The sequence below is a fragment of the Lethenteron reissneri genome, chromosome 11 (genome assembly GCF_015708825.2).
Source record: "Lethenteron reissneri isolate LAM-NWPU_2019-01 chromosome 11, ASM1570882v1, whole genome shotgun sequence".
NCBI classification, from domain to species: domain Eukaryota; kingdom Metazoa; phylum Chordata; class Hyperoartia; order Petromyzontiformes; family Petromyzontidae; genus Lethenteron; species Lethenteron reissneri.
This window is the reverse complement of record NC_083789.1, coordinates 1,711,285-1,733,737: the sequence shown is the minus strand read 5'-3', so window position 1 is coordinate 1,733,737 and position 22,453 is coordinate 1,711,285. Positions and strand designations below refer to the sequence as shown.

Genomic DNA, 22,453 nt, shown 5'->3' with positions numbered 1-22,453 from the left:
GAACTGCTTTATGTATTTAGTTTGTTGTCCTTCCCGCGCACCTCCTATTATCACGGTTGGCTACATATGGTGCGAAAGTTCAACAAACATACAGAAAAGACACGTGTGCTGTAACATCACCCATCAACCAATCTGCGATGTGAGATAAAAAAAAATTGCCAATAGTTACGAAACAAACATAATGGTTCTAAACCATGATTACATTAAATTTTCTTCAGACATTGTTCAAAAAACACCACATGTACACTAAACACACCAAGCACATCCGTGCCTGTTCTCGTGCACAGCACAGGTGAACACTACCACAGACGGCCACAGGGGGCAGGCTCAGGCTGAGCCTGGAAGTGTGAAGCAAGAGGTGGTGGGGGAGAAACGGCCATGCAGTTTAAAGATGGGACTCGGCATGAGCATGTGGTCTGGGCCTGCTTACAATCGGTTGTAGAATTACAGCATCAACTACGGATGCATTGGTGTAGTCACTGCTGACCTGGCTGAGCCCATAATATTCTGCATATTGGATTCAAACAGGAAATTCAAGGACAATGTTTTGCTGTTGAATATAAACATTCTCATGGGCCACACGCAGACGCTCACGGGGCATTTGCTTTTCCGGCCACACGAAATATTCCCGGTCGACTGCTGACGAACAAAGCGCAGACGAACCTGCAGAAAGTCGGACTGCAGGGCGCTCAGCAGGTAGTCCTGGCTGAGGTCACACAACATGGGCGAGGCGGCGACACGTCCAAACTCCTCGCACAGGTAATGCAGGGCGCGCCGGTGAACCCAGGGCGAGCCGTGTGGCTGGGCACTCCAGCCCAGGATTGGGATGAGCACCTCCAGACTCAGACTGTCAGCGATGATGTCCTCGCAGCCTGGAAATAAGTTGAGGGAGTGGGGGGAGGTGGAGCATAGGAGTGCAGTTGAGTTAGCACGAGCACATTTCATTAAAGAACAGAGACCATGGCTTGATTTTAAAAGTGTACATTTTGGCTTCAAATTCATTCCTGTTTTCATAGTTTCAATGACACCACGGGCATCTTTCATCTCTTTTGCCTGTAATACTGCACCACTAATTGAGGTACCACATTTATTGTGCAGAAAACTGTACTAAAAAAGGCTTCCAAAAAAATGTGGCTAAGCTGATTTTCCTCTGTTCCAGCAAGGGAGCACTTGGATTTTCTGTACAATGGGCTCCATAAAGAAAATTAACTGATTTGTAGGTCAGAGGAAGTGGCATCACGCATGTGCTATGCATTGTGTTCCCTTAACGTGCATACAAAATTACATATACGTGTGCCACATCTATGTTCATACATTGTTTGTCGCCATAAAGTTACCCTAATGTTTTATTACAGGTTTATAGATGCATTTGTTTTAATGTTTCCAATCTGGATTGCATATAGAAATGAGATTACAGACATGAGAAGTCACAGCACGTACACACATTAAAATGGAATTTTTTTCAGAGACAGATTTAGGCACCTTTAGGAATATTATGATAAAATATTAATGCTCGAAATGCACAAAGCCAATTTCAAGTGCAGGATAGCAAAAGGGAAAAGAAAAAATGAAACTCATTGGGGTTTCACCTCATTAAAATGAAGGACAAAGCATGTTAAGTTGTGAGTGCACTTGACAGAATTGTTGCAGATTCCACATTATCCTACAATCGCTCGATTAACCCACACTATTTCAATTTACACAACACGTCATGTTTACAGCACACGTAGTGTCATAAAGACAAATCACTGAAAACAAACACGAAACCTTTACAGGATGATAGCTGCAACATTAAACAAATGGCTTTGTTTCTCTGTGTCGCTAGCAAACGTACAACATCTCTGGTAATTCAAGAGCAGTCGAGGGGAAAACAGATGATAATTGAACACAAAGAGGATGAACCTAAAGGGAAAATGCTGTTAGGACGATTGCCAAATTCTCAGCAAATTAATTACTTCTTTTCACCAAGACACTAAAGTGTTGTCAGTTAAATAATTTTGCTATCAGGATTTGAATGGCTTAATTCCAAACAGGGGAAAGGAGTGGTGAAGTAGTGGTTCCTGCACTGCGCTATGAACCCAGCAACCTGAGTTTGACTCCCAGGCCATGGCTAACACCCCAGTCGAGTGGTGATATCTGACCTGGACTTATTCTTTCATCAAGCTATACTGTATAGCAAGACAATCGTGGAGCGGTCTTCATCCAGCATGAGATTGACAAAGAGCTATAGTCTTCATTATTACAAGGATACATATTTGAGAGTTTATATTTTTATGCTATCAATGTATTTCATGCATTCAAAACACTTTTGAACAGGTTTCCTTTCCCAAAATGCATCAAATTTAAAAGTAAATTGTAGGGCAACGATTACTTTTAACTTACTTAATGCATTTTCTTCTTAATTAGTTCATTTATTTATATCTGGGCCATGCCCACACATTTTCAAAGCCTTCACATAGATCACATTATTTATTACAACCAGAAACATTTTCAGTCAAATTTGACCTAGAAAAAGAGACCAATTTCTCTCAGACCAGGTTGCTGGCATGTGTTCAAGCAGCCACGACGGAATGTGGGAGTGCACAGCACTTTGAGTTTCAGCTGTGCTCAAATACAACGCCCGTGGGAACTGCCACTGTGATTACAGTAAATTACCACCAAAAAGTACAAACAATGACCCTCATACAAACTAATAAGAGACCTCATTTCGGCAACTGGTGAGGCACAGACCTCTCCATTGTGGCCGACATAAACCCTCTTAGCTCACAAGTCTCTCTTGCGAAGACAATAATGAGACATGACTTTCTCATCGACGTTTGCAATTTGCTCATAAGTGTCTCTTTATCCGAGCCCTCTTCACAAGGCAACCTTTGGTTGTTTAGTGCATCGACCTCCGAGAGCCATCTGGTTTGAGGCTGCGGGCAATGCCGCCTAAGACCATCAGCAATTATTTTCTCTTGCCAGTTGAAGAGTCCCTTGAGTGTATCATTAGGCCTCAGTCAACCACGTACAGAACACAGACACACATTTCTGTAAATGCATCTTTTTGTTTTGGATTTCCAAAACGTGCAGCATCAAGGGGGCAATCATATTGTTTTACTTTTAGATGTTTTGATTATTTGGTTCAGCAGCAAGGACCCAATAAGCTGCTGGGCTCCATTTCAAGGGTGTTCAGTGATGGTACAGATGTTACACAGTACAGATTTTCGCTACAATCATCTTAGTTACTTACTTGAATGTTAATAATTGAGCTGCTTACAATGCTAAAGAAGTCAATGAATCTCCATGTTCATGCAACAATGGGAAAATGCCCATCAACTTTGGTGACTGAGCCAGTGGTATAAACGCCACATTGCTATGGTAGGACCTCATCTATTCATAGAACAAGCAATGTTGACTTCCCTCTTGGCTGATATCATAGTGCATATACATACACAGACACATACACACCGACATGAATTAATTACTTTTTTAAGCAGGACATTAGAGCAGAATGTCAAGGCTCAGACATGTCAACGTTGAAAAGCCTCAGAATTATAAGAGTATTAAGACAGTAGTACAACAGGCCCTTCCATGCCTGTCAGCATAACAGCCTTGTAATTTATTGACGGTACAAACTGCCAGACAGATAATGAACGCCATGTAATTGGCTGCTTCAAAAGAGCTGTAGGGGACTATTTCTAATCAAAGGCCAAATTCACTAAAGGTCATTCGACATGCCGTTTGTCTGTTTAATATTTCAGTTGTCTATGTAATCAATTAACCACTGTTATTAATGGCCACCGACAAAAATCACAACTGTACACAAGTCCAGCCACTATTTTCCGTTCCTTATTGATACTAACCTCACCACTGCAATAGGTGTCCAGTTTAAAATGTGTTGATATAAGGTAAACCAAGAGCAAGTACAACGACTAAATGCCACTAGAGTTCAGAGGTCAAGTCGACAATGTAAGGGAAACTATTGCTAAACTTAATGGGCTATTTCAGAGCATCGATCTGCGTATCAACTCACAACATGACATTTATGTTGGTATCCACACAATGTCCAGCAATGACACAGAAAATAAATAATGTTCGACGGGAAAATCCTTAACTGAAACAATGGACAATCTGAAACCATTCTAAAATGCTTCCCATCTTGCTGATTGGACATGACAATGTATGACTGAGAAAACGAAGCAATGATCGCTATTGATCAATACTATTACACAGCTAATAAGCTTGGATGAAATGCATACTCCAAGTCTCTTCACTTCAATTATTCAGTCGCATTTCCTGTTTTTGTGATAAACGCATTGTGTGTTATTGTGGTGCATTACAGGTTAAAGCTTACACCAATGTTTTTGTTTATCGGGCCTAAGTGCTTTCAAGCACTAGTATTATCTAAAGTGCCTGTATAACATTGTTACGGAAAGCCAGTAAGTCAAAGGACGAACACATGTTTTGTGTATATGTGGAGACAAAAAACAGAGCTCTGCTCATGTATTTATTAAATCGCTTGGATGACATGTTTACACATTAATTATAATGAATGTGTAAACATAAGTAACAATAATTATTCAACTCACACAGAAATCGATGCGCCCCCTAGTGGCAGGTGCAGTCTCACATGCAGGGTGCGAATTGCGGGAACACATATTTCACCTTCGCAAAACCTCACCTCTTGCAATGTGAGTTTAGTTTGTCACCTTTGTCAACTTGGATTGACAAAGAGGCTCTACCATTGAACACACACGATCAGAATCTAGGGGAGATTCGAATTATTATCATTCAGGCTGTCAAAAACCAAGGCATAAATACAGAAATAGAAATAATCTAAACTATTTTGATACAGAAGGTGCAGCTACACTCAGATTGCATTTAGTAAGTAACAAAATACAAATCAAAAGAGCCGGGCAAGGAGATTAACTTTCGTGAAGGCTATTAATAGTGACATAATAAAGGCGCATAAACAAATTGTGACAATGTTAACCATCTTAGATTTGCCGATGACAGTCTTCATAACCAACTGCAGGGAATTATTTAATGTCTTAATAAAGAAGGCCGCTAGGTTGGGCTAAAGATGAATAGGTGACACAATATCAGATACATTCAAGACCACTGAATGGAAAAAACTTACTGTAAAACAACATGTTATGTCTATCTTGGGCAATTATTGAAGGTGGACGAGGGGACCACGTGATGAAGGCGAGAAAGCATTTGTTGTGCTATTGGCAAACTGAATGCTACGACGAGATGGCAACATATCAGCATGGCTGAAGAGGAACGTTCTATATTAGTGCATATTTCGTACTAAAATAAAAGTCTAAAAAAATTGCCAATATTCTAATCTCACTTGTGGAGGAAACACAGTTAACCAACATATTCAGTCAAAATAGATAAGCAAAAGCAACGAAGAGGGAAAAAGCCTTTCATAAACCCAGATGAAAATCAGTTGGGGAATTGGTTTTAGGAACTCGTGTGGTTACAATGACACGAATAAAAACCCAAACATCACTCTGCAATGAGCTCCGGTGCAAGTGGCAAATCTACAGCTGAGTGGCACCTGCAATTTTAATCTAAGGATAAAGAATTGTTGGGCAAAAAAAACGAAGAAAAAATTCACACACAAAATGTTTTTTTTACGTATTTTTAAATTGCAGAAGCTAAGTGGCATTTGGGAAATAATGGCAATGTCAAAGTATGAAGTCAGCACGCACAAAATCCTGGTTCACCGCCCGAAGGGACATGAGCTAAAAATAATAACTAAGAGTTCATGTTTGAGCACTAGCAAGGGCCTTATCCCAGTCACCAAATAATTTAAGGAAAAAATAAACTGGTGCCAAATTGGTGTTTATCTTTTTAAAGGGCCATGTATACCCCCCAAAGAGGTACTCTGCAGTGCAACTGGTAATCATCATCAATTTCATCTGCCATATACATTTGAGAGGTAATTTAACTTGAATTTGCTTTGGATATGAACGGTTGTTGTAAGATCGCTGTGTTTAAATGGAACCAATCACATTAAGTACGGTACAAATGGAACCCAATCCCGAACTGCTCAGAAGCAATTATTGTTTTTTAATGTATTTATCCCATATAGCTACTGAGATTGTTCAAGAAATGCTTCTGTACATTTTTCTGTGCATAAATTAATTGAGTCATTCAGCAAAACAACTGTTGAAAATGCACTCCTCTTGCTTGTGAACACTGAAATGGTATGTATGGAAACACGGCAAACACGCTGCTGCTACTACTACTACAATAGCAGCAGCAGCAGCACACTCGCCCCTTGTGGACTCAGCCCCAATCACCCATTTCCCACCACCCCCTCACCCCAAACCTGGAGCAAAGTGTTCGTTCCGCAGTAAATCTGTCAGCAAACAAGCCACCCTGCTGGGACGTGGAAATGGCATAGGGCAAAAGGTACAGGCACAGAAAAGTAATCTCTCGCACAAACTGCGGCTAATGGGCCACAAGCAGGGTGTAATCTGCCCCAGAAAGAATGCAAACAGCATTCCTGAGGCCGTCTGAGAGTCCTAAGTTTACTCGATCTGGCGCGTGCCCTTCCCCTTTGGTGTGGCGAGAGAAGCTGAGAAACAGGAAGAGGTGGGATGGCAGGCGGTGTCACCATACCGGTTCGAGGGCCCAGTCTGGGTTGGGTTGTTTTTTAATACGTTGATTACAGCTATGGATGCAGCAAGCTTCACGTGAAGTTCAGTCTTCACTAGTTAAGTCGTTCCAACAAGGTTTGTACTTAATAAAGGTGACACCAATGAGATTAAATATCTCATTTGCAAGATATACATTGTTTACTCCGTTTAGCAAGTCATAACAGGAAATTGTAAAACGTATAACTGGGTCAATTGCACAACACACAACTGCTTAGACCATCAGGCTACCTTGCCACATTCAAACAAAGACACCATTACTGTTGAAACTGAATTGGGTATCTCAGTGCCAAGTAGCAGGCACATTCTTCACGAAGATTGTGCAATGTACTTCTTTGAAAGAAAAGGGGCAAAGGGAAGAGTGGAGTGTCAATCATAAGTATGATTCTCATTATACTTTTACCCAAACAAGAAAAGATTGAAAATTGCTGGATAAAGAAAACGAACAAAGCTTCTTAAAACATCAAGATGTGTTTGTATGTTCTAAACAAGCTGGTAACAAACAACTATACTGGAACTACTACATCAGTCAGGTGGGGCATTGCCTTGTCTACTAGAACGACAGATTATATACAAAAGTCACTCCCATTCTATCACCTTTGAATCAATGCTAAAATGATCCAATTCCTTTAAAAGTAAATGTTATAACCCACATTTGTTCCAAGGCGCTATGGTAGAGCTGTTCAAACGATCCACCACGTGTGTGCATTGCGCGGGTTATCAAGTGTTAAGCGTCCTTGCTTGCCAATCCAGTTCATAACAATAATAGGTTTAGAATAAAGCGGGTTATTAAAAAACGGATATTGTACTTCCTCACCATAACAGGACACTTTTACTGCAACCTCACATGCCTGTGTTGTTCCTCCCCATGTGCAGAAGCACGTTTCACATTCACTTAAAGACTGATGTACCGATTGAGCCTTCTGTCATGAAAGAAATAAAGCACAAATCCCAATGTATTGTATCTAGTCTGACGTGCAGCCATGGTTACCGAGGTGAAACCAAAAAGGTACAATTTCCAGGAAGGAGTAATTGTTGTGAATATAGAATGCCATGGAAATAGCATTTCAGAGTGCTGTTTTAAATTAATAAACCATTATTGTGCGCAATGCACAGTGGGACTTTGCAGTCAAGAATAGTGGCCTCATGAGCACATCCAGCCCAGCCTGATGCATCCGCCTTGAAATGAGCATCCAATGGCAATGCTTGGATACGTTTCAATAGGTTTTTATGAATGCCAGTATGTACACCAGGATATTGGGGCCTATTGCACCATTGCAGCTCACACATTTAGTGCGTTATAAAATGTAATGGGACAAAATCTCAAAACAATTTCTGCAATAACTATGACAACTACAAGTTTACATTGAAGCCACTGGGGCATATTCGTAAATTGGGTTTACTTTTAATTAAAGCACATCGTCTCCAGCTGTCACCAACATATGTTTCACGACAAAATAAAACAAAGTGCACACATAAGATTCTAACAAAGGCAGAAACAGGCAAACAGGATGTCAGGAGAGATCCTTGTTAGCATCCAGACATATGTTTGCATTTCGGATAAGATACAACATAAAATAAGGCCACACCTCACAACTGTTTATGGCAGACGAGGCCTCGCTATTGACACACACAGTGGTAATCAAATTGAATTATGAAGATTACTTTTACAACTGTATTTAATAAGATTCTTCTAACCAAGCCTTGCAGCTATCTTGAGTCTATTTTTGCACGTCATTCAAGTGCACAGTTCTCACAGTGAAACAGAAGCACAAAGCAGCCAAATATCTGTTTGTAAACCTGCCTGCAGATGGCTTGCCCTAGACAAAGATCGTGGCGCGTTTAAATTAACCCGTGACGCATATGTCAATTACACTCGCTACCTTCGTGCATTTACGGTCACATTCAGCCTCGTGCACACGCCATACATGTCCTCTTTGCAGGATTACCAATACAAATATAATAACCTGGCGAATCTCTAAGAGACTGGCACCAAAGCTGCAGTCTTTTGCCAGTGACGCAGATAACAGAGTTTCAAAGTAAAATTGTGCAGCCTCTAAACATAATGGAGCCGAATACAATCGAGCCATCCCATCGACTGTACACATTAAAGAGCATCTGGCACCATTTATCTGACTGTGTCATTGTGTCCCAAGTGCCATCGCTAAAAATTGCTCAAATTCATGACCAAAATATGACCGGTAATCACAATACATCTCGCTTGGTACTACTGTGAGCGGTGCACATAATTCACAATCAGGTGAAGACTCAACCTATAACCACTGCAGGGCGATGTATCACTCAAATGCGAAGCAAAAATTGGTTGTAAATTTACCAAGAGCTCAGTGCTCTCAACAAAGATGAGTGCTGCTTCATTGCTCAAATGAGCAGCGAGAATATTTCACTTGACTCCGGTGTTAAACATAAAACCAGATTTGCCTTGAAACTAGAATATTGCATCCCAATTTCGATCCTTACGACCACACACGTATAACAAAGGCAGCTGCGCAGAGAAGCTGGGGACGTGTTTCCCACAACGTGTAGGGGTCTTTAACACGTTGATTTAGTTTGCCTGTTGAAAGCCTTTGGCGTTTACCACGAATCTTAAACAATTCTAAACATAATACTAAATTGTTTGGGCCACTTGCAGCAACCCATTGTTGTTAAATGCACTGCTCGTGGAGGTATTCCCTTGCAGTCAGCATCGTCAGAGGTAGTCGGCAAACTGACAGGGACGAAACGTTCCCCAAATACCAAGTCTGGCAATCGTGCTTTCTGTGCCGCTGGTACTGTGGCATGAAACGGTCAACCCGTCGCTGACGTGAGACTCGTACCAGCACTCGTTTCTCAAGAGGATTACGGAGGGGCAGCTGTGGCGAGATGGTAACTCCATCACCTAGTATGCAGAAGGTTGTGGGGGATCGATCCCGACCCTGATGCCGAGATGTTCAGAGTTTGCATGTTCTCCCTGTGGTCACGTGGATTTGTCTCCTCTGGTTGTTCCCTCTATATTTAGAATCAACAAGCGTTTAGAGTGTATGGCCGCTATAAATTTCCACATGATAAGCCACTTCGTTGAGCTATCATTTGTTGCCAGGTCGCTTCTGAAAAAGAGCTACTGTATATAGCTCAGTGGGCCTAACCTGGTAAACTAAAAATACTTTAATACTTGTTTACCATCTCTCTTCCGGAGTTTACACCACTCCTCAACATGCCTTCTGCAGTATCAGCAAAGCATTCTCTATTTGCTTTTTAAACCTTTCCCCCCCATTTTCAATGCACTATCCATTATTATTGCATTATTTAACTTGGTAACATTCATTTCATCGCTTTGCTCCTCCAGGCATAGTTATCTGTTGCAGTCTAAAATCTGCTACATCCGGACCTAAATATTTTATGAAAAGTATCTTGTTTTTGGATATAATTAGCTTTACACTGCCTTGGGCTTTGCGGAGGAGTAACTTGCACCACCAATTTGTGATTGCTTCCGGTGTAGTATTTGTTGAGGAAAGAGACGTGTCTGAGAATATGGGGTTTATCCGCTATCATCAAGTCAATGTCATTTATAACATAACCTATCGGGCGACTCCACGTCCATTTCCTAGACTCGTTCTTTTATAAAAGCGCATTGAACCCTAAAAAACTCTCCTGGTGCCGGAATTATAGCAATATCAGAAATTAACAAACTGATGTCAGTGCTGGCGGAAGTGACGTGACGGTGCTGTTGTCCAAGTGTATCATGGCCCCACAGAGCAGTCGGTGGGGTTTGTTTTATAGATTGCTGGTTTAGGCAGGGTCAAACACGTGTGCGTGAATTGACAAACGTGTTGACGGCCACTGCATTGGGTAAAGCAGGTGATCAAAAGATAGCAGTAGATGGATGGATTCCTGAATGTATCTGTGCGGAGCTTAAGACTGCTGCAGTATTGTGGATTTTCTTCTCTTAGATGGGAAACACTCATTTAGGGAACGGGCCAAACATCCCACTGCAGGCACACCCTGAACAAGGGGCTTGGAATCATAGGGAAGATTTTCTGAATAATTTAAATGTCATTCTTAAAAATACAAGCATTTCAAAAGAGCATGCCACATGTTCACTGCCGAAGTCAATGGCGAATGTATGGGTATCACGCACATTCCCACACGAACTAGCCTTGATATTGAGCATTTTGCACGATTGAAAAAAGCTGCCGTCGGTTGCATTGTCGCAGTTCAAGCCTAGTCTGGTCACAATCTGAGATAACACTCTAAGGTTACACGTGAACACAAGCAGTGATCATTCTTTACATACTGTGCATATAATCAGGAAATACCTGTCAGCTCGAGAAAGTTTCAAATGTTTCCTCCACCCATAGCCAGCGCCCTCTGCACGAAACCCTGAGGTTTGTACCTGCAAGTTAATGTTGCAAGCAATCTCTGGATATTTTCCTGAACCACACGTTCCTTTTTGTTCTTAGTTTACTGCATGTGGAATTACCCTGCTTGAGGAACTACATTACATAAATAAAAACCTACATTTGCTATATACACACGCAAGTCACATATTGCAAAAGACAAAGCTTTCACTTAACGTTCATATTTGACAATTTAAAATTTTACCAGCAAAATATGGAAGAACCATTTAAGTTAATAATTCCCAATGATTACTGACAAGGCATTTAAAAAGTGGTCTACAAACGTTACCTTAAACATGTTTTCACAACAATGACAATGTCATCTCAAATGTAGATAGCGCACATAGATATGTAAAAAAAGGTTCCAAGTCCAATTGTCTCCACGTTTAAACACACAATGCAATACACAGACAATGTATTACATAGGCAAAAAAACCATATGCAGAAACTATCACACTAATACTTTATACGCACAAAACAGAGATAAATTGAGAGGTGCACACAAAACCAGAAAGAAATGTTAAAACATCAAGCATGGACACGAATTAGAGCAAATCCAGCCTTGTGTAACTCACACATGCATCCACAACAAAGATCCTCCCAAAGATGGAAACGCTACGCTTATTCAACAACATTCAAGATCCCTCCTTCTTTGTAGTGGCGGCATCCATAAAACAGCCAGTGTTTCAATGAAAACTTGCGGTCACAATTATGTGCATAAGGAATGTTTTCAAAACTTTGATTCGAGCCACCTAGCCTGACCACCCTGGGACCCATGTTTTCATGACCTGTTCTGCACAAACCAGAGCGGCTCTTGAGCCAAAACGGTGGCCAAACGGTGCCAATCCGAACTGAGTCATGTCCCCCACACACACAGAGCGGTCCTTGTGCTCTCATGTTCCACCCATGTGCTTCTCTTGCTCTAGCCCCTACTCCTTACAGCCCAGTCACCAACCACGGGTGAGCACACCTCGGCTCGGCAGGACATCCACTGTGTGAGCTAGCAGCAGCGGCGGTAAGAGGGTTACAATATCCCATCATCAACTTGGGTTTATAACAATATTTCAGTGTAGCATATACAAGGTTTGTCTCCATCGAGTAAACATCCGTTTTCAGAATAATTCTTTAATGTGTTCTTTTTACATTGCATTTTGGTGATGGTTGACATGTGAGGATTTATAATCTGAAATCTATTCCTATGGCCATAATGTATGCATAAACTAATGCGTGTAAGAAATTATTGTTTACAAAGTATGACAACTATATGCTATTGTTACATTTTGTCTAACATAGCTCGAACAAAACGAGCGAAACAGCAAAAACGAGACATGGAAAATATATTATCGTACGGAATGGCAAACCGTAAGTTGTGACTAATAAGCGAACCGCAGAGGAAGGGGGTGGGGGATCGCCGCATGCCTTGTGGCTGAGAGAGGTCAGTTGCGTTCAGGCTCATGCGTGACTGAGGCGGTGACCCAATGACACCACGAGTGTTTCTCGGGTCAACACGGTTGCCCAGGGCATCATCACCCTTGCATAAGTCTGGTCCTGGGCCAAGGCCCCGAGTAAGCTTATGACGACTTAGGCACTACTTATAAAGTCGTAGGGACACATGGACCTTGGCAGTGAACTAAGCGTTGCCATGGTGTGGCACACGTGAAAGGTGTCATGGAAACAGAGGATAGTTGGGCAAGTAAAGGGAACTCCTGTGGAATGGAGATGAAAATAAATAACAACCTTATCCTTCCACAATCTTGTTACACACCAGTAGTGGAAAAAGCCATGCTTCTAAGAACACAAAAGTAGTATAAAAACCAATCAATGTTTGTTGACGAACCACAGGTTCTGCAGATATTGCAACCGCTAGCCCTCCCTCTGCTTTAAAACCGCAGCGACCAAGCATTTTCATTCGGTCAGGTATTTTCGTTTTAACAAGTGCAGCACCAACCTCTGTGAAATACTATATTAGAGAGCATTGCACATGTATGTATTTGTAACACCTGCCACGCACAGCATAACACACATCAAGTAACACAAGTATATATTCAAGCATGGTAGTAAGTAAACACATCTTTGGCAGTTCCATGGCCCACACAATACCTGTCGACGACGTTTCATCGATAACATTTGTGAGATTTTTGTTTTAATTGTTGCACAATATTGGTCTCATCCTGCGAGTAAAGACTGACTGGACTTGAAATGCATACTTCACATGGAGTCTAAAAGCAGAGCAATAGCCAGGTAAAAAACAGTGAAAACAGATAAAATCACCTGCTTTCATTTAATCTCACTACGCTCATCTCTATCCAGCGAGCTGCAATTGCTCTGCTCTGCAAGCAATTCACTGCAAAGCCGTAAGTGCTACATTTAGCACTGACTGACCAACATCGGCTGACTGAGGATTTACCCGTGCCGGGAGCATAGCACCCTGGAAAAGGAGTTAATCTCTCATCTATTTTGGTTTTCCACTATGGCAAGTCCACGCTTCCTGGCATCACACCACATCAATATGTAAAGTGCCAGCATCGCACGAGAAGTCAGGGAAAGCAAGACTCGTGAGAGCAGGGCCTTTGGGAGACCACGGTGTCAATTATCCCTTGAATGGCAACAGACATTAGGTGAGTGTGTCCTCTTACTTGTGTTAAATATTGATCATTTGAATAAATACCAATACAATTAGCAGGCATTTGCAAATGTGTTTAACTTTAGATTTTTTAAATCAAATAACTTATAATTTTCTTGAGTAGAAAGTGAAGAAATTCCAAGGTCTGCTCGGTGGAGATCATTGTCACTAATTTCAATGCTGCTACTCAGGTGCGTTAAAGTCAGCGAAGTTCAGACCAACAGACCACTTGAGATTTTACACGTAGTTTTTTTTTTAAGTACAGGCAGTCCCCGAGGTACGAACATCCGAATTACAAATATTCGCACTCATAAGATGTTATTATTTTTAACCATCCGGCTTGCCGATAACTTCGGTCGTACTTACAAACCGAACCGCGGAACTATTTTATTCGGCAGAGCAATCCTCCACAAGATGTAATTAGTCCCAGTATCCCGTGTGGTGTACAACGATACAGTATTTTTACAGTATTACATGCAAATGTACAATATCTCTTCATAATGCTCGCATTTTTTGTTGAACCATAACACATTTTAAGACACAGACCGGACATACAATTAAATATTGATTTACGAGACAAACAAATAGACTTAGAAAGAGGTCTCAGCAATGTAAGTCGAGTAAGAGTTTACATCATAATTTGATAAAATTATTGTGGTGTTGCTATTTAGATTTTCTTGCTATTTAGGTAACATTTATAACTAAACAATGCAAAATGTATTGCTTAGAAGTCAGCTAAAAGTTCCACTGGTCTATACACCGAGGCTCTCCGATGTTAAAAGCCCTCCTTTCAAAATCCAACAAGGGTAACATGCCCGGTTGTTGCAGGCTTTACAGTGACAGCCAGCAATGTTAGAGCCCATTCATAGGACAGCACTTGGAAGGTGGCTAGCCGGAGAAAATGAATGCAACCCATTAATGCGAGTGTTGACAGTGCCCATCCATGTGAGACATTTAACTGTTGACTATCTAACAGCGCATAATGACTTGGCAGAATGGAAACGCCATGGGATGATCAATGAGTCTGTCATTACATAATCATATTACATGTGGGCCACAAACATGTAGGGCACATTTTTCGATTCACTGTTGGATGAGGGCCTCCCCATACCGTGCAGGCCATGAGGGTGATTTGACCATACTTCGCCACGCTGGTTAGCGCGGTTCGGTGGAGGTGGGTGGCGTATAGAACAATGGCATTTGCTGTACTGCCCTCGACTGCACACAGCACTTACTACACCTGTTTTTGTGCCCGGTGGTCACCAATACAAGCACTGACCATGATCCATCCTGCTTAGCTTGCAAGCTCACATGGGATTGGGCACATTCTGGGTTATTTGGTAATAGGCAGCAACAAAAACATTTTGCATTTAATAATAGTTTGCTGTGAAAAGGTATCAAGGTTATTATAATGGGACTATTGTCAGGTTTTATTCAACTGGAATTGAGATGTGGTCATGATTTAAATCTATATTTGGGTTACTCAGTAAAATCTGAACCGAATGCGAATCCATAACACTCATTCTCTTCTAACTTCCTAATAAGGAACTTTACTCTTCCAACAATTGGCTATGGGTGTCAACATCAAAAATGGGACAGGATGGCAGTTGTCTCGGTTGAACGATGGATAAAGAAGTGTAAAGAGCACTGCAAGGAGACATCAGAAAGGGATCAATGTAGTTCTGAGGCCTTTGTGTTAACAGGAAAATTCTGGACCATGAGCCAGGATATCCATTGCATTCAACGTGCTGGAAATTGTCCAACACGGCGCTACGGTGGCGATTTTTTAACTATCTCGTCTGGTATCCCGACCCTGACGCCCGGATATTTGGAGTTTGCATGCCCCCCCCCCCCCCCCGTGGTCGCATGGAATTTTCTCCGGGTCCTCTGGCGTTTCCCATCACATTTATAATCAACATGCATTTAGAGTATTTGGCTGCTATAAATGTCCACCTGATAAGCCACTTTTTGTTCAGCTATCATTTGGGGCCAGGTCACTTGTGAAAAAAAACTAGAACTCAGTGGATCTTCCCTGGTGAAATAAAAATAGTTTAGTTTATAGTTTAGTAAAGTTTAACTGAACAAAGCACAACAAGGGCATGCTCGCCGCAGCGGAATCTCGACGCGCGCATGCGCTGCTCACCTTGAGCCATGACCTCAAACTCGAGGAAGAGCGCGATGCCGTACAGCTCCATGGCCTCCTCGACGCGAGACGGCAGGCAGGCTGAGGCGTGCAACTCGCCAAGCGCACCGACAGACACCGGGCTGCCGCAGGCAGGTGAGGAGGGCGGCGCCACCAGTGCCAGGTCCAGGCAGTCGGTGTACATGCAGTGCAGCACCGCGGGGCCGTAGCGGCGTGGCAGCACCGCCTCGTCCAGCAAGATGCGCGTGGGGGCCTGCAGAGCTCGCTCTGTCAGCTCCTCGCCGGAGCGCGCTCGCCGCTGGAACAGGCGGCGGAAGAAGGGCGAGCGGGCCGACAGGATGGCTTTGTGGCAGCGCAGGTCGCCGGGCATGGGCTCCGTGTAGCCTCCGCACACCTCCGTGTACTGCGCGGACACACGGCCGTGGCGTGCATACAGGGACACGATTAGTTTTGAGGTCCTCGAATAAAAGCGCTTTATAAATATTATTATTAATTGTTGTCCTGTGTTTAGTTTTTTGTCCTTCCCCCGCACCTCCCATTATCACGGTTGGCGACCTACAGTACAAAAGAAATTCAACATACATACATGCAAGAGCGAGCGTGCACGAGAAAGGAGAGATAAGAGTTATTGTGCAGACAAAACAAACACAAGGTTACGTAACGCTGAGAAATCACGCGTTCTTAAATTTATTTTAACCAATTCAAAGGCAATGGAAATGAAATATATATTTAGACAATTGCTGTGCTATGTGTTATTGCACTTTCGTAGTAAACAATGTTAGTTATTTAGCCACGAAATAATGATTAAGTCTCAAGGCCCTGTATTTAGTGAATACCGTTGAGGGTTTGGTGTGTGGGAGGAAAACGGAACAAAAACCCCACACACAGAGTAAGGGGTGATAACCAAAACTGAAGCCTTCTGGCCACCTGCATAGCATCATGCCTACAATAGCTGGCGAGCTATGGTAGTCACCCATCCAAACATTAACCAGGCCCTGCTAAGCTTGAGAGATACAATAGGAGCAGACAAATTCATGGTAATTTGGAAACAGGAAAAATGTAAGAGACAGTTGCATCTCCTGTTTCCCAATGAGACATTCTCTTCATTACAAGAGTATGCACAACCCAAGGGGGTTTTCCTCTTGACAACATCCCAGTTATAGACCCTGGGGCAACCAGAAGAAGGATTATAATAAACAAAAACTACTTGGGGGAAAAAACAGAGCACGGGAATACTCCCTTCAACGCAAACGAAAACGAATCGGCTTGCGCTACCGTGTAATCCATGTCGGACGAGAAGCACAGCACGGCATCGTAGTAGCAGCCGCTGTCGAGGAGCGCCAGCAGATCGACAGCCAGCGCGTTGGGCGTGCCAAACTCCTCGCCAAGGCGGGCCAATGTGCTGCCATCGTGCGCCAGCAATCCCTGCTTGCCCGCGTAGCCACTGCCGCCGGCTGCCGAAGCAAAAGAATCGTCAGCAGTGACAAATCCATTGCTCACGGTTCTATCGCTGTGAAATAGTTCTACCGAGCACCTGAACACGACTTGAAGCAGAAATGTTATCCAAAAAAGGTGGCCTTTGCTGTGAACGTTTTCCAAATGTGTTATATTATTATCATGACATATTGAGAAATGGCAGGGCATAATGTCTTCTGAGGAACGGCATTATTTTGTTTTTGTAAGATCTTGATATTTTGCATTGACCAATAATTGCATGTTTATTTATTCAATAATCGTGACATTTTATTACAGAGCCTTCAGCGAATCAAACCTCCAAATATTTAATTAAATAGGACTTACAATTTCTTAACATGAGAGCCCTTTAAGATATAATAAGTCCATTGGAAGGAAGACCAGGGGAACTGAGGAGGTTTCCGATTTGTTTTAAGAGATTTAAAGATCTGCACCCAGAGCAAAAAGTTTAGAAATTGGATCAATGTTACACAACATGTTTTCAACAATAATAGGAAACTGTAATTCATTAACAATACTTAAGTTTGTTACAAAAGGTGTACAAAATGATATTTAGAAATTTCTCCACTATATTTTATACAGCGTTTAGAAGTTTGTATCGTTAGAAGTGTTATATTAGCATTTATTTTTTATTCTAGATTTGCTTATTGAGGCAATGCGCAAGAGAACAATCAAAACGAATTATTTAAAACAGCCCAGTGCACAGAGGCGGGAGGGACTTCCATGATGCTGCGGCCTATTACAGCAATGGCAGCATCCCCTACTTCGAGCGTGAAATGCCCACAATCCGCGTGCTCACCATTAGGGTCGCCGCCATCGCTCTCAGAATCCAATTCACCCGTGTACAGGAAGCGCAGCAGCGCGGAGAAGGCGTGCAGGTCTACGCCGGCGGCCCCCAGGGTCAGCGTGAGTTCCGCGCCATAACCCAGCGTGCCGACCCCGCCAGCGCCGGCCGGCCCTCCTGCCGCAGAGCCCGGCAGGGCCAACCGATTGCGGAAGTACGGACAGCGTGCCACCAGTATGGCCCGGTGCACCGGGAAGCAGGTGTCCTAGGAAAAAGAAGAGGATTAAAATAATTACAAAAGGTTCTCCAAAAAAAAGCATCGTGATGGCAAAAATCACGCGAGGCTTACATTGTTTACCACGAAGAGGTACTGGAACAGTGTAGCATATGGTCAACTGCTGCCCGCCCATCATGATCAATAAACAGTGGCGTTAAGGGATTTCATCAATTTACAACAGAGGCCGCTAACTTGCTATAGAACCTAAACCAATTTCTAACATGCTGCCATTCCAAAAATCAGTTGCTTATCTCGGCAACATGCCGTGTGAACGAAGACTGCAAAGTGCACAAATAAAGCACGCTTGATTGTTAATGTATCCACTGCATTCGCTGCACCCAAACAAAGAAGTGTAATTATATCGGTTCTGAACCCTAAATAAATTGGTAGGTCATAGCAGACTTCACGACTAAAATTCTTAAGTAGGGCGTGAGAGATTTTATAAACAGACATAACGAAAGAAAAGATAACGGACTTGACAATAATAACATGTAAAAATGATTATTTCGCTTCCTTCTTGAGTAAGATTCCAAATGATATCTCAAACGTGAGACCCATGTTCGTGTAAGTACGAGTTATTTTACAACAAGAAAATGTTAAGTAACAACATGACACACCATGCATACAAAGATGCATGAATGAATGACTGAACTATATTCAAAACACAATCCAAATCATAACTACCGCATTAGTGCCAACCCGAAGCCGCATCCAAACGTTGCCCATTGATATTCAACACATGGTAGGATGCAATGTCAATGTATTACAAATAATTATCATGTCTAGCACTTTGACAATCCACTGGCAGATGAAGGCTTCCCCAAGTTGTAATATTGGACCACACACGTCAGCCTGCCGACCACTTATGATAGATGTGGTCAGGAATCGAACTCGTCAACCAGGTCCATAGCACTGTACAAACCAGGTTCATAGCAGTGTGTACTAACCAGCTTCATAGCAGTGTCCAAACGAGGTTTATAGCATAGTGCACTAGCCACTGCTTCTCCCCTGTCAACGTATGATGCAAATTATAGATATCAGGTTTAAAGGTTTGGCAACAAGCTGTCGCTTTTTATGGCCACTACTTTGTTGGATTAATGTGTCACCTAATCTGGATATGCTGCTGTGTTACATGTGCACACTACATAACCTGTATAACCAGTTAAGCTACAGAAACAAACCATTTTATAGCTTGAAACTTAGTTTCAGGAGAAAATTTCAGGACATTGCGTGGATACTCTCAGTATTTCAGCAAGCAATTTAAAAACTGTGTTTTACAAGTTTTATTCTCAATTATATGTATGCTGAACTTCTTTTGCACCGTACATAGCCAACCATGCTTATCAGAGATATGGGGAAAGGACAACAAACTAAACACAAAAAGCAGTTCTAAATAAATGAGTGTCCAATCTAGATTTAAAAGTGCATAGGCTCCAGTGTCTTCCTAATATCGGAAGGCAGAGCATTCCAGACAGCCGGACAAATGCATCCCAAAGCACGTGATGCAGTGACCGTGTTTCTTCGATGGTTCACAAAAAGCCACTGCCGCGAGGATGACTGGAGTTCACGTGATGGTTTATGCTCCCGTGTAGATAATTGGAGAAAAGTACAGCACGATACTCAATCGATCAGCAGGCCCCGTGTGGTGTGTGGCTCGTACGGAAGAGTAGGCCAAATACCCTCCAAACGGGCTCGCTAGAGCTACCTCCCCTGCCGGCGCACTCACAGGACTGCCTGTCACTCCCTTGTGACACCCGCACATCTTGGGTGTCTGTCCAAGAGGGACGTGTTATTACGGCGGTGCAGCTAAATGTAAAGAGGGGGCTCTCTGGAGGGAGCCTTTCTGCCAGCAGTGGCACGAGCAGGCAATTGTAGGGCTGCTCCGGAGGTGTGGGAATTTCTTTGAAGCGTGCTATCGTTATCACGTCATGAGAAAAAAACTAATAATTCCAAACTCTCACAGCTAGGGATGCTCTGTTCCTCAAAAAGCACAAATTATGACATCGCAGAATGTTCCAGTTCCTTGGAATGGCCTCTTTAATCACCCCACGGAACATCTTTGATGAAAAAATAAGAATAGGTTTTACCCTTTCTGGCAATAAAATACGTGTTAAGATTATTAAACACCAAATAGAAATCTTTTGCAAGAAGTCATGTCTGCAGTAACCACGCGTGTGGTAAACATGCAAACAAAAAACATGCATTGTCTTTGAAACTGATTGGTCTACACCAGAGACAGCCTTCTTGAGGGCCTAGTCTCACCTGTGTCAGACCAGAGAATGCCAAAAAGCGAACAGAAGAGGTAAAACCTATTCTAATTTTTTCACACTTTGATACTGTAAAAAAAGGTCACATGTTGGAACATATTTTTTTATGACCAGCCAAGAGTGTTCATTGCATGTCAATCAAAAAAGCACTTTACTTCACAAAATGGGAATAATCTGAATTTTGTAAAAAGAAAAAAATATCACATCTCATATCGTAGTATCATAATATCATGGCTAACCTACCAGTGTGTAATCTGTAGTCAAGTTAGAGTTTAAAGCGGCAGTTAAACATGTAATCTCGACAGGATGTATTATATCATTTACTCAATGGGTAAATATCAAGTTCCTTAATTTTTCCTTTTATAAAACTCATTGTAGTGTTTAGATAAGACAATGGTTGATATGCTCCATTTACCCAAAACGACACACGCACAACGCAGTAGAGCAACCAGGGCGATTGTCGGAGTACCTGTGCACACCATGGCTCGCCAGTGCGGGTTATTTCTGGATAGTACAGTAAACGAATGCTGCACGAGTAATAATGCTTAAAATGGCAACAACGGGTTTTAAGCCAATGATCCCCTCCCCAAAAAAGCATCGGCTTGCATTGCCAAAGCCTAATTCCACAATCCAGGTGGTCACCTCACCGGTCTCGGGTGCTTTTGCGGAATTACCTGAAAGATGAGGTCCATGTCGGTGCAGTACTTGTACTCGTAGAGGCAAGACAGATGGTGACGGAGGCCATGGGCAGTAGGTCGTGCCAGACTCGCCTGCTGCGCAACCTCCTTCAGTGCAGCCGCTGCCTCGTACTCCTCCACCAACGCACTCACCTGAACCCACGCGGCACAATACCAACGCCAGCATGAGAACGCCATCAACAGCAGCGGCGACAGCAGTATCGTACAATGAGACAAACGAAACAACATTAATCATGGAAAGGGCAGGATCAAGCGAGTGTATTGACGACGTGTAATCGGAATAAGCAGTTGCAAGGAGTTTTTACCAGTGGATGAAGAGATCATTTTATTACGATGAGGTTGAAGCATTGTGATTAACAATGATTAAAACCTAATCACCATGCCAAGTGGAGCAGTGATACAGTGATATGCACGCTGCGCTATCAACCTGGTGACCGGAGTTCAATTACAGACCATCCACACTGATCAGCGTGTTGAATTATGTTAAAAAAAAACCACAATGACCGACAAGGCTTGGCAAAAACTTCACCCTTTGGCGTTTTCATTATTGGTGGAAATGTAATTATTTTATTACGTACCAATGGAGGCTGTCAATAATTATGTAAAACAGGTTACCTGACACAGTGTCTACCCACAAAATACTCATGCAGGATGTTCTCCTGGTATTCAGACACTTCACCAAAGGTTCTGAGTTTAATGGCTGAGGGAGATGTTGAAGGGCAGCAAGGAAGAGGGCAAGATAACTGTAATAGAACTTATCCGCTTGAGTTGTCCAGCCTTCTCATCGTGACTTAAGCACAATGTTACGCTCATATAATGGCCACCTTAAGCCTTTAAAAGACGACAATGGACTTGGCTGGAGAGGCTATTTTTGAAGCCAGCCCTTCAGGCTTTGCATCAACTCTTAATGCCCTTCACTGGGCTCAGACCTATGCAAATGAAGGTGCCCTTTCCAGAACTGTCAGAATGATTCCACCGTTTCAGATTGCTTATAGGACAATGGCAAGAGGCACTGACATTGTCACGGCGCAAATGACAAGACTGAAACACCCAAACAACTTCCAATATCATTACCTGGATATAAAAAAACTACTTTAAAATGTGTGTATGTAAATATCAAGGGAAATGGAAGGTAAGAGCA

The 22,453-nt window shown here is 42.5% G+C and overlaps 1 protein-coding gene across 2 annotated transcripts in view; it reads right to left on the bottom strand.

Annotated features, from left to right (window-relative positions):
- The window catches only part of BTBD7 (BTB domain containing 7), a 58,487-nt gene that overhangs the window by 18,110 nt on the left and 17,924 nt on the right, over nt 1-22,453 (bottom strand). For both annotated transcript variants that reach the window (XM_061549750.1, XM_061549751.1), the window contains exons 4-8: nt 21,289-21,444; nt 18,086-18,335; nt 17,089-17,267; nt 15,814-16,216; nt 664-872 (exon numbers count right to left, since the gene is read on the bottom strand). In XM_061549750.1, coding sequence (XP_061405734.1) covers nt 664-872; nt 15,814-16,216; nt 17,089-17,267; nt 18,086-18,335; nt 21,289-21,444 — 1,197 coding nt within the window. The remainder of the gene's footprint in view (nt 1-663; nt 873-15,813; nt 16,217-17,088; nt 17,268-18,085; nt 18,336-21,288; nt 21,445-22,453) is intronic.